The sequence below is a fragment of the Cygnus atratus genome, chromosome 2 (assembly GCF_013377495.2).
Source record: "Cygnus atratus isolate AKBS03 ecotype Queensland, Australia chromosome 2, CAtr_DNAZoo_HiC_assembly, whole genome shotgun sequence".
Taxonomy (NCBI): domain Eukaryota; kingdom Metazoa; phylum Chordata; class Aves; order Anseriformes; family Anatidae; genus Cygnus; species Cygnus atratus.
The window spans coordinates 32,687,312-32,703,030 of NC_066363.1; the positions used below are offsets into that span (position 1 = coordinate 32,687,312).

The 15,719-nt window shown below is 38.6% G+C and overlaps 1 protein-coding gene across 1 annotated transcript; it reads right to left on the bottom strand.

Annotated features, from left to right (window-relative positions):
* Positions 1-10,125: 10,125 nt before the first annotated feature.
* POLR1F (RNA polymerase I subunit F) lies at positions 10,126-14,581 on the bottom strand. Its single transcript, XM_035562516.2, has 4 exons — positions 14,334-14,581; positions 14,071-14,212; positions 11,999-12,207; positions 10,126-10,596 (listed from the first exon to the last, which is right to left on the bottom strand). Exons 1-4 carry the CDS (start codon positions 14,540-14,542, stop codon positions 10,206-10,208), a joined length of 951 nt encoding a protein of 316 aa, XP_035418409.1. The 5' UTR covers positions 14,543-14,581; the 3' UTR covers positions 10,126-10,205.
* Between the last annotated feature and the right edge of the window lie 1,138 nt (positions 14,582-15,719).

Sequence of the window (15,719 nt, forward strand, 5' to 3'; positions counted from 1 at the left end):
ATTAATGCACTATTTATTTCACTAGATTCAGCTAGAATTAAGAATATCAATATAGGTTGAAAAGGCTTTCCAGACAGCACTTATTTACTATACAGCCTAAGCAAAACCAACACTGGTAAGTGGGAGTTCAAAACACAGCTTGGATTCATGAGGTTTCCAGACAAAACAAGGTTAAATGTATTTGGAAGAAGTTCAGCTATAGATCTCTGATTTGGACACATGTCCCTTCATAACTTCCAAACCACTGGACACTTGGTCATCATTTTTTTCTCAAATGATGTTTCCAGATCAACAAATTTATTCTTCTCTGGGATCAGTCATTTCCTAAGTCTTCCCTTTCGGAACACAAACCATTTTCTGTCTGTTTTATGACAACTAGTAACACTCTGTGCTCCAGCTCTCTATTAATCTTCTGAGAATGTTATTTATTTTACAGTATTGGCACAGCAGGAGACTTTCCTCTTCTTCTGACAAGGGCCCCTGGAGACAGCTGACACACCACTAGCAGAGTGCCAAAATAATATTGTAGGACACTCAGTCTAAATTAGCAGAAAATATTAAGATGATGCAATTTCTTTTTCTTCCAATACTGATAAGATTAATATGTTATGTTATACAGAGCAGACCAAGATCAACGTTTTACTATCCTGTTTGAATCTCTTAACCATAACCTCCTGTCTTACCTTCAGGCCTTCAGTGGAGCTTCTGCTATTCCCTACCCTGGCCTTGCTTCACAGTGTTATGAATCACACTACATAAATTGAACAGACAACCAAAAATAAGAATTTACTTTATTTGTCACTTAAAACATATTTTAGTACTGATGTCACAAATGGTCTGGTAATTTTATATTGAACTAGTGAGTATACTACCCTCCTTTTAATCTTATGTGCAGAGATTTTCCAACTACAAAATGTGCCAACTAAGAGCAAGAGAAAAACGAGTGTTTTGGATTAAATTTTATACCTGAAAACTAATAAACACTGACAATTTGGTAGTACTAAAGATTATTTACAGAAACACATTAAATTATTTTTTTTCCCAAAAATATATTGTGGGTGTTTCAAGACTAAAAGAAGATGAAATCACTCAGTGGTGAAAGGCACATTCAGGTAAGACTAATGGGATGAAAGTCATTAAGCATGGGTGGTATCTGTGAAAGAGAATCTGTTCTAGAATATTAACAAGCACAGTTGTGTGAACACCGGTCCCACATAGACCATTTTTCTTGATAGAGTCCTGCATTTATTTTAACTTTGCATCCTATTAGAAAGCAGCGTGGATATCTTCCCTAGTTTAGTGCACAGGTCTATTATTTCCCCTTAGCTGTCTTTCATAGCAGATTTATTCAATGCTGCCTCTAAAGTTATGAATTAATCTTTTTTATAACTGAGATTTTGGAGAATCCCCTTAATTCTACTCTCAAGTTAGTCTTAAAAATCATGCAATTCTCAGACTAAATCAATGGATAATTTTCATGATTAAGCCTAAAGCAATTTGAGCCAGATCTAGCAATACAGATCCAATACAGAACTTCTCCAGGGGCTTTCAGAGAAAAGACCCAACTCTGAAATCCTTCCTGAAGAAAAATCCCCAAAATCATTCCATAAAATAGAGCTCAGTTTGCTCTCCAAATGCAACTCATTACTAGAGGTAAAGACATTATCAACTTTTTTTTTTTTCCCTAGATTCTAATGGTTACATTGCTTACATGTAAAATAGTTAGACTTACGTTCAGGTATAATGGCGACATCACTCATCATGCTACACTGGATTAAGACACCTTTTAACCTTTCTTCAAAAAGGAAAACTAACGTAGTTTCTTTCCTCTGTTCATGATCCATTTCCATAAAACTTAAAGTAATTCAATATTTCAGTTAAGTTGACAGAATTCTGTGAACTGGCCAATAGCTAAACATTCACTATGGTAGGACAAACAAATCCACTTGCTAATCATCATATTTGCTTCAGGTTGTATTCACAGCATGAAAGAATCAGGAAAGAATCTGAAAAACAAACAGTGAAAAACTGGATGTATACATGTATTAACTGTATTTTCAAGTATATGAAAACTAGAAAATAAATTAAACTAACATGGTCACAGGAACTAGGGTAGATAAAAAGGTTTTGATGCTGAGAACACATACAAACACATACAAATTTTTTTTGTCTCTTCCAGATCTATTTCCGTAAGTTCACTAGCCCTCTCTGTTGTGGTTGTACTATATGTCACCCTGCTAAAATATTTAGATTAAAAAATGCAGCTTTACGTACTTTATGTACTAGCTCATTTTCCACCTGAACAAACAAGTTTTCTTTACAGTGGTGTGTAATACAGAAGTTTCCTGACAAAGGAAAGAATGAAAAAAGTCTACAGTCTCTCACTGACTTTATTAATTTAAGAGTCATTATGCAAGTAACCCAAGAGACGAACAGCAGCAATCAAGAAGTACAAAAGTGCAGCTGAAACCTTTGTCAATGAGAACCTTTCGTTTTGACAAGAGACTTCATAATTTCTCCAATAGTACAGAACTACCATAAAGTTATGTTCTGAATCTGAAACATTATATACACTTCCCAAAAACTTCCCCTAACTAAACGCTAATTCACAGAAGTTTTGAGCTCTTTAGCTGACAGATATGGTGAAAAACCCATACAGAAAAAGCAATACTCCACCATGTGGCATTGCATGAGAACAGAGAGAAGTCTTCTGCAAGACAGACTTTTCAAAGTCCTGCACTGATTTGACATAGAAAGTGTAAACTTATAGTGGATCAGTGCCATTTTTATGGAATTGTAGCCTGACCAAAAAGGAATTTCAGTTGATGTCACCAGTATCTGAATTTGAGAGGAAAAAACAATTTTGGTTCCTTTTCTAACAATCCCATGCTTAGAATAGAATAGTTAACTTCGAATATGAAATGACTATTTGTACATTTAAAATATATCACACTTTCAAAAACTATACAAGCATTTTGAATGGACTAAAAATATTTGGTGGAAAGAAGATAGAAAATTCCTTAAAGATAAGCCTTCAAGTTTCCTTCTGTTCTTATGAAAGATTTTGAAAATTAAAAAACGTTTCTTTAAACTGAAATTTTATACTTTGTACTCCAGGTTTATGAAGAAATCCCCCTTCCCCCCCTTTATTTTATTTTATTTTAATTTACCCTTAATTCTTACTCAGTTTTCCATTAACTTAACTGAATTTTCTTACAGCATTTTACAAAGCATAGTCCGCTAAAGACACAATAAGTCTAAATATAAAAAGTCTGAAGTTTCAGTCTCACATTTTCCTAACTGCTAGAACTATTATTTAAAGAACAATTTTTGACCAGAGACAAAAAAAAACAGCATCACTTGGGTCATCACCAAACTAAAAGTGATACAGAAGATATATGGTTACCTTTCTCATTACAGAATTGGAAGTGTTCAATAGAAAAATGCTGAGTGAAACAATCCTTCACCATTTTTTTTACATATTTATGATATGAAGAAACACTGCTTGTATCTACAGTCCCTCACTAGTGACGTTTAAGTGCCTTGCTTCAATGCAATATGAAGGTGCTTAAAACTGCATCCCACTGCAAGCCCCATGAGAACTTTCAGAGGAAGGCAAGACACATTGCATACACACTTATTATTTAGATAAAATTATCAATCTTTTTCTTCTTTCTTCATGAAACAATTCTCTCTCTTTTATTGCTGTTATTTGCATTTGAATTTAATCCAGTTGGTCCACATCTTTCAACTATCTTTTCTTTCAAGTGTAATTCAGAAATCTGAATGACTGTGTCACAAATAGAGTAATTATGTCTCTATTTCTAAGGCTTGCTCATAAAATGGCTCAGAAAACAGCCTTTGGGGAATTTGTTTTGCCTAAGAAGAGATATTTAATGTATTTAATTAATAGGAAAATTAAAAAAAAAATTGCAACAGATTGTCTTTACATTTGTCATCATATTGTTGTACAACAACAGATTTACTGAATACAAATCAGGAATGAATATGATGATGTTGAGCTTAATTTTGGGAACATTTCTGATAATGATTTTGGCAAGCCAGGCATTGATGTGTGATAGAAATAACTGCAGTACAAAATACTACAGAACTCATCTACAGGCATCCGCATATTTTTGTAAGTACATTATAAAGATCCTGGGTAATTGAACCTATAACACATGCACACTCTTTTCGCTACTTCAGAAAGCTTCCAAGTGTTCATAATATCATTCACTTGGCCCAAGGAAACTAGGAGTTGAGGTTTAAATAATGCCTGTCCCAAATGAAAAGATAAATTGTGAAATTATACACATGAAACAGGAATTAAACTCTTTCTAAGAAAACTAGGAAAACATGGGATTTGGTAATAACACACCTAAAAGTAGGTCACATTCTATATTCAGTTTCACATAGAGAAAATCATATCAAAGCAAGTTATCAGCGTATCCTATTTATCAACACTGCAGATTGGTCTGTGTGCTTATTTTCAGCCACAATACATGGAACTCCTTTGAAAGGCAGAGGTCCTCAGCTCTTAATCTACTTTTTGCACAGAGAACACCAGAAGCAAAGGTGTGCCCCCACTTCACAAAGCCACTACCTACCTGGCTTTGAATCTGAAATAAAAAAGGAGCCAAGGCAAAAATTTAATAGTGCTCCAAGACTATGCCTGATTTATCCTGAGGGTGATATTAATGATCGCTGATGCGGCATAAATTGTCTGTCTTTTTAATCTAGCTTTAAATGTTTGAATGATTTGTACAGAATTTTTCTTTTACCCATATATTAACACTTTTTAATGAAAAAACAAAAGCACAGAATGTGTCTTACACAGTAGCAAAGAAGCCGAAACGGCCAACTTTCTGAAGGCCAGTTGTAGTCCTGTTCAACTCACTTTGAAAGCAAGGCAACTTGGGCCTTGCCATGAGACTCTGGCCAGTTCCATGAATGGGTAGGAGTTCTTTCACACTAGTTGTGACAAAATACCTTTGGTGAAATCCAGGACCATACTTGCACAGCCTACATTCCACTTAATGGTTGTGCTCCTGAGTCTTTAGCCAAATTTGTGTATGCTGTACAAATATGTATCACAATGAAGTCATGTCCACCGATCATGGCTCTGCAGATAGAATGGCAATAGTATTTCTGAATTCTGTAACCTTATTTGCAACCCAGTCAAAGTATTTGACAAATATCTACTTCTTTTTGTGACTGAAACTCTAGTGGATCAACCATGCCTAATATGAGCTTTTAAACAACACATTTACTTATTAAACACACAGCTCTCAACCAATTTGTGCAGCACAATGAAATCCCAGTCTTGTATGGCACCAGGCTTCAGGTGTAGTAACACTATTTATAGACAATTCCCCCATTCACCAAAGGCACCAGTGAAAGAAAGCACAAAGGAGGAAGGAGCGCAGGGATAAGGAACAAGAAAACTTTCCAGGTCAGTCATATCTTTGTACCTGCGCCCTTAATGGACTGTGCCATATAGCTTTAGAGACGAAAGGTCACAGCTCAACCTTCTAGTCACACAAAATGCACTAAAATTACCCACAGAAAAGGGGTGCATTGTTAATGACACTTGTACCAAAACTGTTATCTCCATTCACAAGGTTTCTTTGCTATGTACTAAGAATTGCTATAGTTCAGGTCACTAACTGTACCAAAAGTTCATTTTAGCTGTTTCTGTAGACAGATTTCTCAAAAAAGTCTTTGTGGGGTTGAGTTGTGTCTTTGGACAAGAGAGGTGTTCCCACAGCAATAATACACAACAAACATATCAGTTTGGGAGATGGGAGGAGATCATCTATTCATTCTATGTCTTGGAGCAGAGGTCCTTTTGAAGTTCTTGAGGACAGGTAAAGTGGGAAAACTGAAGTTCATTCTTTCTAAGCTATCTTTACACTCCTTACCTGGGACAGTTGGCTCCAGGGTAACTTGAAGCCATTACCAGGCTGCAATCATTCCTAATTGCTTAACGTTAGGTCAATTCAGTAGATTTCTACTAGACTTACAGATGAATTCAACCCAGCTCTAACCCTAGCTATGCATAAAGTCATGACAAAGGTCACAAAAAATTATTATTCATGTCTATAAATAACTTACTCCTGATGACTTTTAAGAAGCACAAGCTTAATTTTCAGTCTTATTTTGTTCCAGAAGACAAAGTACCTTCTTTCTGTAAACAGACTAAGTCTACTGGATACTGAAGTATCAAAATTATGGAATTTCTGAAAGCTAAATAGCAGATTTGAATCAACATTATGGAAAGAGAAACATGCCTTCAGGAGTTATTAGACTGAAACTATTTCAGTCCTTTCATAGCCAAGTCTAATCATCCCGAGAGCAACAGATCATATAACCCCTCCATTGATACATGGAAGGAATACAATCCCAACAGTTTGGGCATGTAGCAACTCCATGCATTTTACAGCAAAGGTCTGTATGTCTGAGGGCTATCAAAGGCTGGGATGCTTCCAAAGGCAAACAGTTTATGCAGAGGCAGATTTGATCAAGGCTCATGTTTTCCAAAAGGCAGCTAGCTTACTTCGGACATTTTGAAAATCCTTTCCGTAGAGCTCACCCACTTTGCTGTTCAGGCTGCATATTTTAAGAAGCAGAAAACTGCCAAGCCAAAAGCACAAAATTTGTCTCTAAGAGGAGCAAGGAGAAGATGAAGAGCAAAAATTAACAACACAGCTCATTGCAAGCTTCAGAGAATACAAAACATTTGTTTTAAAGACAACTAAAAATACTTTTTTTTTTTTCTATGACCACTTCTTCGTCTGCCGAACACATGATACACTGAGGAATGTTAAGTATTCAGAATCAAAATACGTATAATACTATGAAGAAGCAGTCCCAGCTTTAGAAACTTTTGTTATAGTTGGTTGAGACTATGTTTTGCATAGTACAAACAACAGATTATCAGCCACAGATAAAAGTGAATATTGGTTTCTTTACCAAATTAATACTAAAAGAAGGGGGAAAACAAACAAACAAACATATTTTCTTAAGATCACTTGAAATATTGGTGTAACTGTCAGTATAGTTATAGGTAAAACTACAATTTTTGCCTTCTGACCTTCTCTTTCTATGTGACACAAGTGAATTGTATGAAAATGCCCTCTGGGAAAGCTAGACTTCAGATCAGACTTCATGACATAATGATCAGACTTCAGAGAAACTTTTATGGAAAGTATCTTAAGTTAGGCTTCTTTCCTTTGTTAAAGTAAACTACTAGAAAATCTTATCCTTTTAATGGAGAAAAAAAAAAAAAGCTGATTTAAAGTCATGAGTAGAGTGACAATTCACTTTTGAAAATCCTTTTTTTTTTTTTTTTTCATATTTAGCTAATTTAAAACAGTGTGTACAGCAACATCAACAGTGCAGCTGTGAGGCTGCCAATAGTGGTTCCAACTGTGATTTATTTTTTTTCCTTTTTAAAGTTTTTTTCTTAACCTTTTTCCTTCCAAAGACAGAAAACAGTCAACTACTTCGTACAGATATCAGAAGAAGGAATCTACAAATTCATTTTGTTGCACAGTTACTATTTGCATACTAACCTAGCAACAATTTAATGTCATGTGTTGCACTATTTGGAACACTGGAACAACAACTTGTTCAGCAATCGTGAATTGCCAACTCCTGCACTTGATTTATTTGTAATTGCCTTCTTCTGTTGTAAGCCAAGAAAGAAAAGCAAAAAAAATGATAGAAGAGGGTGCTGGCCACGCTTGCATGCCAAAAAAAAAAAAAAAAAAAAAAGGCTTTAAATAAGACTTAAAATTGAGGCAGATTATTAGACTTTCAGAAAAGTTGCTTAATACACTCAAAAAGTCAGTTTTAATAGTTCGTAAAACAACAGTAGGCAATTCTCATACAGTAAGAGATTAGTAAAGTAGCAAAAGTGGACAACTCAAAGTGCTGTAAGCATTTATATTATCTGTTACTTGTTTCACTAATTGCAACTTCAGTTATTCCCCAGAATATCCCCATCTGTCCATGCCGATGAAAAGCTGGAACAAAACAAAGCGAACTCTTGGTGCTACAAGCTCGTCCTATGAACTGGCTTTGCTTGACTCATGCCTCAGTCACCAATAGTGGGTCTACTGGAGATCTGTTTCCCTTCTCTAAAAGAGAAAGTGAGCTATAATGATTATTAAGTACTAATAGGTGAACTCACATGATTCTGGTTTTGGTGCATCTACAAAAGCAACCCTCTCCAATTTTCCCTTCCTACAGGCATCAATAAAAAGATTCTTCGCTTACCATCCTCCTCCATGATATAGCCTCCATACCTATCCATCTAATTTTTCCTTCTACATCAATCCATTATAAAAGGAGAGCTGACAGAACATTTCTGACTGTGAGGTATGCCCCGATCTGCAGACTTTCCTGTACAGTTAAACTTTCAGGTGAGATTTTTTTTTTCCCCCGCTACTTTCTGCCACACTCAACACACCAGAATATTGCCCTAAATTGACCTTGCAGCACACTGACACATCACAGATGCATCATTTGACTTTTCAATTTTATCACAGTACAGGAAGAATGGACAGTCCAAGGAGATAGCATCAATGAAAATGCATCTAGTTCAAATGTCAACATTGTCACATAAAAAACACAACAGGGACAACTCAAAGAGAATATATTGAAGATTCTGCTGCCCTTAAAAATCAATTTAAGCTGCCCTTATAGGTCTGCAAAAACTCTTAACTTTGTTCTTCATAGGGTTGTATTAACTTTAAAAATCCTGTGGTGTACTGCCATGCCATCAAGCTTATAAGACAGAAACTTAGATCTGTCTCAGCAAGTCCGGATCTTTGTTTTTTTTAAGTATCTTTAATATAGCATGAAGTGAGCCCTAAAACAAGTACTAACTACCACACTTCAGATCCAAAACATGTTCTGTGGTTATTTGATTAGAAACTGCATGTAAGTCTATTACAGTCAGCTAATAGCATCAGCATAACTGTTCCAACAGCGTTTAGTCTGAGAACACCTAGAGAACAGATGGATGAACAGCAAGTTCCCACATACACGCTGATTACTTACAAGGTTTCAGAAAAGCTGGTGATGGTATTAGGCAAGTCAATAGCACCAAACCAAGCGTTGCTTCCTACCTTGGTTAAAGAATTAGCATAGACCAAATCACACTGCAGCTCTCCAAAACTCTTCACAACAAAAAAGAGCTGCAACCAAAATAATGATATTCAAAAAATTGTATTGCATTTACACCATGAAAATTAGTTCTTAGTAAAGGTACATTAGTTAACATTTGACTATAATTTTTCCATTATCTTAATTTTCCAGTAACATTAATTCTAACAGCCTGGGAAATACTGACTGTACTCACCTGTTGTTCTAGAGACCAACATTTTAAAGTTACAGCAGGTATAAATGGCTGGAGTTGCACTTTAACTTTTTTTTTTTTAATGAAAACTGCTACGTCTATGAGTTTGATACATAAAAAATAAGAACTTTCTCAAATTATGTCACATGACTAGCAGCTTAACCAGTGTTATTCTAACCAGTGTGCAAATGGTATTTCATCACATCGGATTACATTAATCTTCTCTCTTCCCTGCTTCAATGCAGAGTCGTGTTGTCCATCTCTTTTTGTTTGTTTGTTTTATAGAGAGTACCTACAAAGCTTTGTTTTGAATGAACCAAGGCACTCACTGCTTGATTAACCTTTAAGTCAGGCTGCACAGATTCATTCACAGGCATTCACAGCCCATTACTTCTCCCTCGCCTCCAATTTAAAACAAAAAAAAATCTTGGAAATTCAGGAATGTGTCCCAGAACATTAAGACTCCTCTTAAAAAAATCAAGACACTCAGCAGCAATGATGAAATTAGATTATCATAGCTCATAACTAGCTACTAGTTAATGCACGGAACTAGAAAGCACAGAGGTGATACATGTGATCCTACAATCATACTATACTCATATTCTATCTGTTATTTTCCAGTCAAAAAGACATGCACATACTGCCTCCACCCTTTTTCCTGCAACACTTCTTTAAAAGCTGCTGCCTTTAAAGCTGTTGATGCACATATGCATACAAACAATCCCACATAGCAAAGCAGATTTTTTAGTAAAGAAATATACATACGTATTTTGAAAATAGGGTTTTATTGGAAGTTTATCAAAAATGTCTGATATCTTTTTTAAGAAAGGCACTTCAGACTTCAGTCCTTGCTTTTTTTAGCTTTTGGTTCTTGTGGCAGTTGAGGCAATTCACTTTCTTCAACTTCACAATGCTTTCTTTTCTTTTTCTTTGACTTTTTGTGGTCACTTTGGTAACCACTAGAGTCACTGGCAGGCAATACATGTTGCTGTTCTTCTTGCTTATGTTTTTTCTTTTTCTTCTTCTTGTTTTTATCATCACATATTCCATTCACAGGATCAACACTTTGCTCTTCTGCATTGTCCCCCCCAGTGTTATCTGTCTCATCTGGAGGCTCCTCCACGACATTATCTCCCCTAGAGTCATTCAAGCTATTTTTCTCATGTTCAAGGTTTTGAATTTCCTCTCCATTTGCACAGTCAGTGATGCTCTCAGATATTTTGGGATGCATACTGTAAGGAAACATACAAAATAAGCTGAAATAGGAAATCTTAGGGCACTTCACACACTGAAATGTCAAAATTTTCTGAAGCACAGTATTTACACCAAGTAGATAAAATATACAAACAGAAAATATGACTCTCTAGTTAGCGAAAAATATAAAGCTTGTTAAAACTTTCAGCTTAATTTCTACTACCTGACCACCTTCTTTTATTTTACCAATGAATCAATATTCTCTGCCAAACCTTAGCCTAAATTTCTTCTCTAACATCCTGTATACACCATTTTGTTATTTCCTTTTTACTTTTATTCCCTCATCTAGTAATTTATAATTACACACTGTGCAGTACACCTTTTTGTTGGTTCATCAGTTATTCACAAACACACAACAACCTGTTCAATCATACCTGAGACATGCTGCTGGTTTTACCAAGCAATTGCCTTGCTGAAGTCTGTACCGATAAAACAAAGAAGATGCCAGAAAAACAAAAACCAAACAATAAAAACAACAACAAACCAACCAAAAAAAACCCACAACACTAAAAAACCCAGCAAGCATCCTGCAAGTAATAGCACTGGATAAAACGTCTAAGAAGACTCATAAGGAAAGAATGCAGTTAAAACTACGGAGGAACAGATGCCCCCAGAGTCACTGGGGACAAAATGGTTAAGCTTCATTCTGAATTCATGAAAACAATCCAGAACATCCTTTCAGATTAAACACAACTCTGTGGTTCTCCAAAAATATTATGATTTCATCAGTAATATTTATATTGTACATTAAAAAAAAAAAAGTTAATCCCATTGGTAAAAAAAAATGCTCAGCAAACGACCATTTAAAAAAACCTAAAACTCTTTCAAAGATATCACTATTAAGATTTTTAGCTAGTTGCTCTGAAAACCTAGAGGCATAAGTGAACAGATGAAGGTCATGCATTTTCTCATATCGTCTTTGAGATCAAAGATGTTTCTGCAAGCATTTAAGTCACCTGCATGTAACTTGTGATTATATAACTGGTAGTATGTGTACATGTGTGTAGAAATAACAACATACACATCGTGTTCAGAAATTGGAACATTTTTACTTGAAAAGCCTAGAATGTTAATAAAGAAAGCCACTCTAGTTTTCAGGTGTTATTTTGAACACGTACTATATATATACACAATCAACAGTTCACAGGACAGCAGTTAGATTTTTTAAAGCTCAGAAAATTCTATTTTTATTTTTCCAGAGAAAATTTCCATGCAATTCCTTAACATCAAGGTGTTTAATGTGACTAATACAAACTAATTATAGATGAGGGGTTGTGTAAAAACAGTGAAGCTTAAAGCCTAAGATGTTAAATCAAATCATTTAGCTTAGAACAAGTCCATTAAAACAGTTCAAAAATATTCTCTTTTATGGCACATTACCTTGTTTTAGTCAGTCCTCCTCGAATGAAGAACACTCCAGCTGCATCAGAATCTAAGTGTGATACTCGAAATTTCAGTTCATCACCTACTTTTAACCCTAACTCTTGCCACTCTACAGCTGACATTTGTTCAGGTTTAGGGATAGAAGCATTGAAGCATCCATGTATCAGACAGCCAATATGACTGGGGGCCACTTTATTAATTACACCCTAAAAAACAAAAAGAATGTCATATAAAGCTCTATTAAAGATTATCCCTTTGAACACACAGGTGATGCATGTTCAGTTTCCTATATAGACACTTTTGGACAAGACTTTCTACATTCAAGTTAGAAGTCTGTTTATCTAGCAAATAAGCAAAATTTTCTACACTAAAATCAAAACTATTTTTGAGAAATTTCTTCTCAGAAAGAGCAGTCAGGCATTGGAATGGGTTGCCCAAGGAAGTGGTGGCGTCACCGTCCCTGGGGGTGTTTAAGGAAAGGTTGGACGTGGTGCTTAGGGACATAGTTTGTGACATTGTGACATAGTGGGTGACATTGGTGGTAGGGGGATGGTTGGACCAGATGGTCTTGGAGGTCTCTTCCAACCTTAATGATTCTATGATTCTTTTCATGCAGTCCTGTTCAATGAACCTGTATCTGTAAAAATGAAAGTCAAAGCATGGAATTTAGCTATAGTGAGTACATGCATCAAAGAGTTACCTCTTTCCTGACAGTACAGCCATCAAACAGTTACCTCGTTCCTGACAGTAATGCCATCAGCTTTGCTTTAAAGCCATTTTAAGTCATATTTACTTGTCTGAAATTATTTCCACGTTAGTACAGCGCTACTTAGCAGCTAAAGATACAGATGACACATAAGAAGCCTTTAAGTACTCCATTCAGTGGGTTTCTGACACATTTGCACATTAAACTTATCCACCTTTGCTCTCCTCAAAGATGAATGAAAGACACCGAGAGGGTGTCTCCTCAAAGATGAATTTGAGATAGTATGTTCATCCGCTTTCTACCAAAAGAACCTATTTATTTCTTAACGACATTTACAGAAAGGCATGTGCTATGCCGCAAAAAACATGGCATAACACCAGATATGGGAAAACCAAATTGAGAGTTTGAATACATCTTCTGACACCAGTGAGTTAAGCTTAAAGCTGCTCCCTGAGCCATGTATTTCCTTTTACTGAAAAGCAGGTGTAAGTGCTGCTCTAGTACTTAAAAGAAATAAGTTCATCAGCACGCCCTAAACCTTACCTCCACTATTAAATAAGAGTAAACTCATCCATTTAAGAGTTATTTGCTTTTTAGAAAGAAACTGCTATTTAATAAATTTCACAGAATCATAGAATCACGGAATATCTGAGCTGGAAGGGACCCACAAGGATCATTGAGTTCAACTCCTGCATCCCCAGAGGACCATCCGAAAAAAACCAAACCGATCATGTGTCTGAGAGCACTGTCCAAATGCTTCATGACCACTGCCCTGGGCAGCCAGTGCCCGACCACCCTCTGGGTGCAGAACCTTTCCCTAACACCCAGCCTGACCCTCCCCTGTCCCAGCTCCATGCCGTTCCCTCGGGTCCTGTCGCTGTTCCCAGAGAGCAGAGCTCAGCACCTGCCCCTCCGCTCCCCTTGTGAGGGAGCTGCAGGCCACTGCGAGGCCTCCCCTCAGCCTCCTCTGCTCTGGGCTGGACAAAGGAAGTAACTTCAACTGCTCCTCATGTGTCTTCCCCTCTAGACTCTTCATCATCTTTGTCACCATCCTTTGGAGGCTCTTTTATGTCCTTATACTGCGGTGCCCCAAACTGCACACAGTACTCCAGGTGAGTCCGTACCAGCCTCACACATTTAGGGGCAGACAGCACAGAAGCGTGACAGTATTGACTACTACTATAAACTACTAGTGAACTATTATAAACTACTCACATGCTAAGAAACTACCCACATAAATTACTATAATAAACCAAAATACAACTCTACTTAAGTCCCAACCCACTGCTTTTGACGGAGATAAGCCAAGCCTTGGTAACTTACGCAAAAAAATGTCCCGAGAGGTGCCCGTGCATTTACATACCACCATTTTTTTCCCCTTCTTGGGGCTGAAGATGACGAAGTCCGCCTCGATGTTCAGGTGCACGAAGCCCTGGTCGTCGCGGATGTCGCCGAGCTCCCCCACCACCCGCACGTTGTCGTAGGCCACCGGCACGCCCTGGAGGCTGCGGAGGAAGCAGAGCGAGCCGTGAGCGGGGCGCCCACCCCCAGGCTCCCCCCAGGCGGGCCGAGGGCTTCCCCCACCGCAGAGAGATCCCGCGGGGGCCGCCCGGTGCCCGGCCGCACCTCTCCGAGTAGCGCAGCAGCTCGGCGTCCAGCTGGGCGCGGATGCCCGTGCGCTTGCGGCCGAGGTAGCGGGGAGGCAGCGCGATGTGCCGGCGGTGCGGCGCCACCACCAGGCATGAGTAGCGCCGCCCCACCAGCCCGCGGGCCGCGGCGAAGGACGGCAGCTCGGCGGCGGGCGGCGGCGGCGGCGGCTCCCCGGGCACGGCCATGCTGCGGGGCACGGCCGCGGCGCGAAGAGATGGCGTCAGGGGCCCGCCTCGGCGCGACCCGGCCGCGCCGCCGCCACGGGCAGTGACGCAGTTCCGAGGGCGCGACGGGGAACGGACTTGGGGGTCGGGGAGGGTGTGGGAGGGCGCGGAGGTTGGGGGGGGGGGCGTGCTGTGGAGGAGGGATGGGGTGGCATGTCACAGCGATAAAGTACCCTGAGCGTGTGTTCAGAGTTAGAGCCTTACACACGTGTTCAGAGCCCTGACATCCTTCTGCTGAGTTGCTCTTCTCCAATGTCCCACGTTTCTGCGCCTCAAGAAGAGTAATAGAATCATTAGGGTTGGAAAAGACCTCCGAGATCATCTGGTCCAACCACCACCCTACCACCAGTGTCACCCAGTAAAACATGTCCCTACACACCAGGTCCAGCCTTTCCTTAAACACCCCCAGGAACGGTGACTCCACCACCTCCCTGGGCAACCCATTCCAATGCCTGACTACTCTGAGAAGAAATGCCTCCTAATTTCCAACGGCTGACTACTCTGAGAAGAAATGCCTCCTAATTTCCAACCTAAACCTCCCCTGGCACAACTTGAGGCCATTCCCTCTAGTCCTATCACTAGTTACCTGTGAGAAGAGGCTGACCCCCAGCTCCCCACACCTTCCTTTCAGGCAGTTGTAGAGAGCAACAAGGTCTCCCCTGAGCCTCCTCTTCTCCAGACTAAACAACCCCAGTTTCCTCAGCCGCTCCTCACAGGACTTGTGTTCCAGGCCCTTCACCAGCTTTGTAGCTCAAACACAGTTATCTGTGCCAACAGCTAGAAGCAGAGGTTTATATCCATAAACCATATCTACGCTCTTAGCCATACTGTTTAGTTCCTCTCTAGTGCCTCAGTGATCAGCATAACTTATTTTCTTCATTCAACTGAAAGGTTTTACCTGTAGTGACCCTTGCCACACATTAAATTATTCCACAATCCTAAATTTAACATGCAGCAGATCAACCAAAAGACTGCTGTGAAGATTGCATAGGGATTAACTATTGTCATAAGTTTAAATTGCCATGAGTGGTTTTCTTCATACGTGGCACTGTTAAGAAAAACAGAATTTTTTTTCTTTTGCCAGGGCCTGAGTCTAATTTGTGCATATAATGAGAAATTTCGTAACACTTTATTAAAC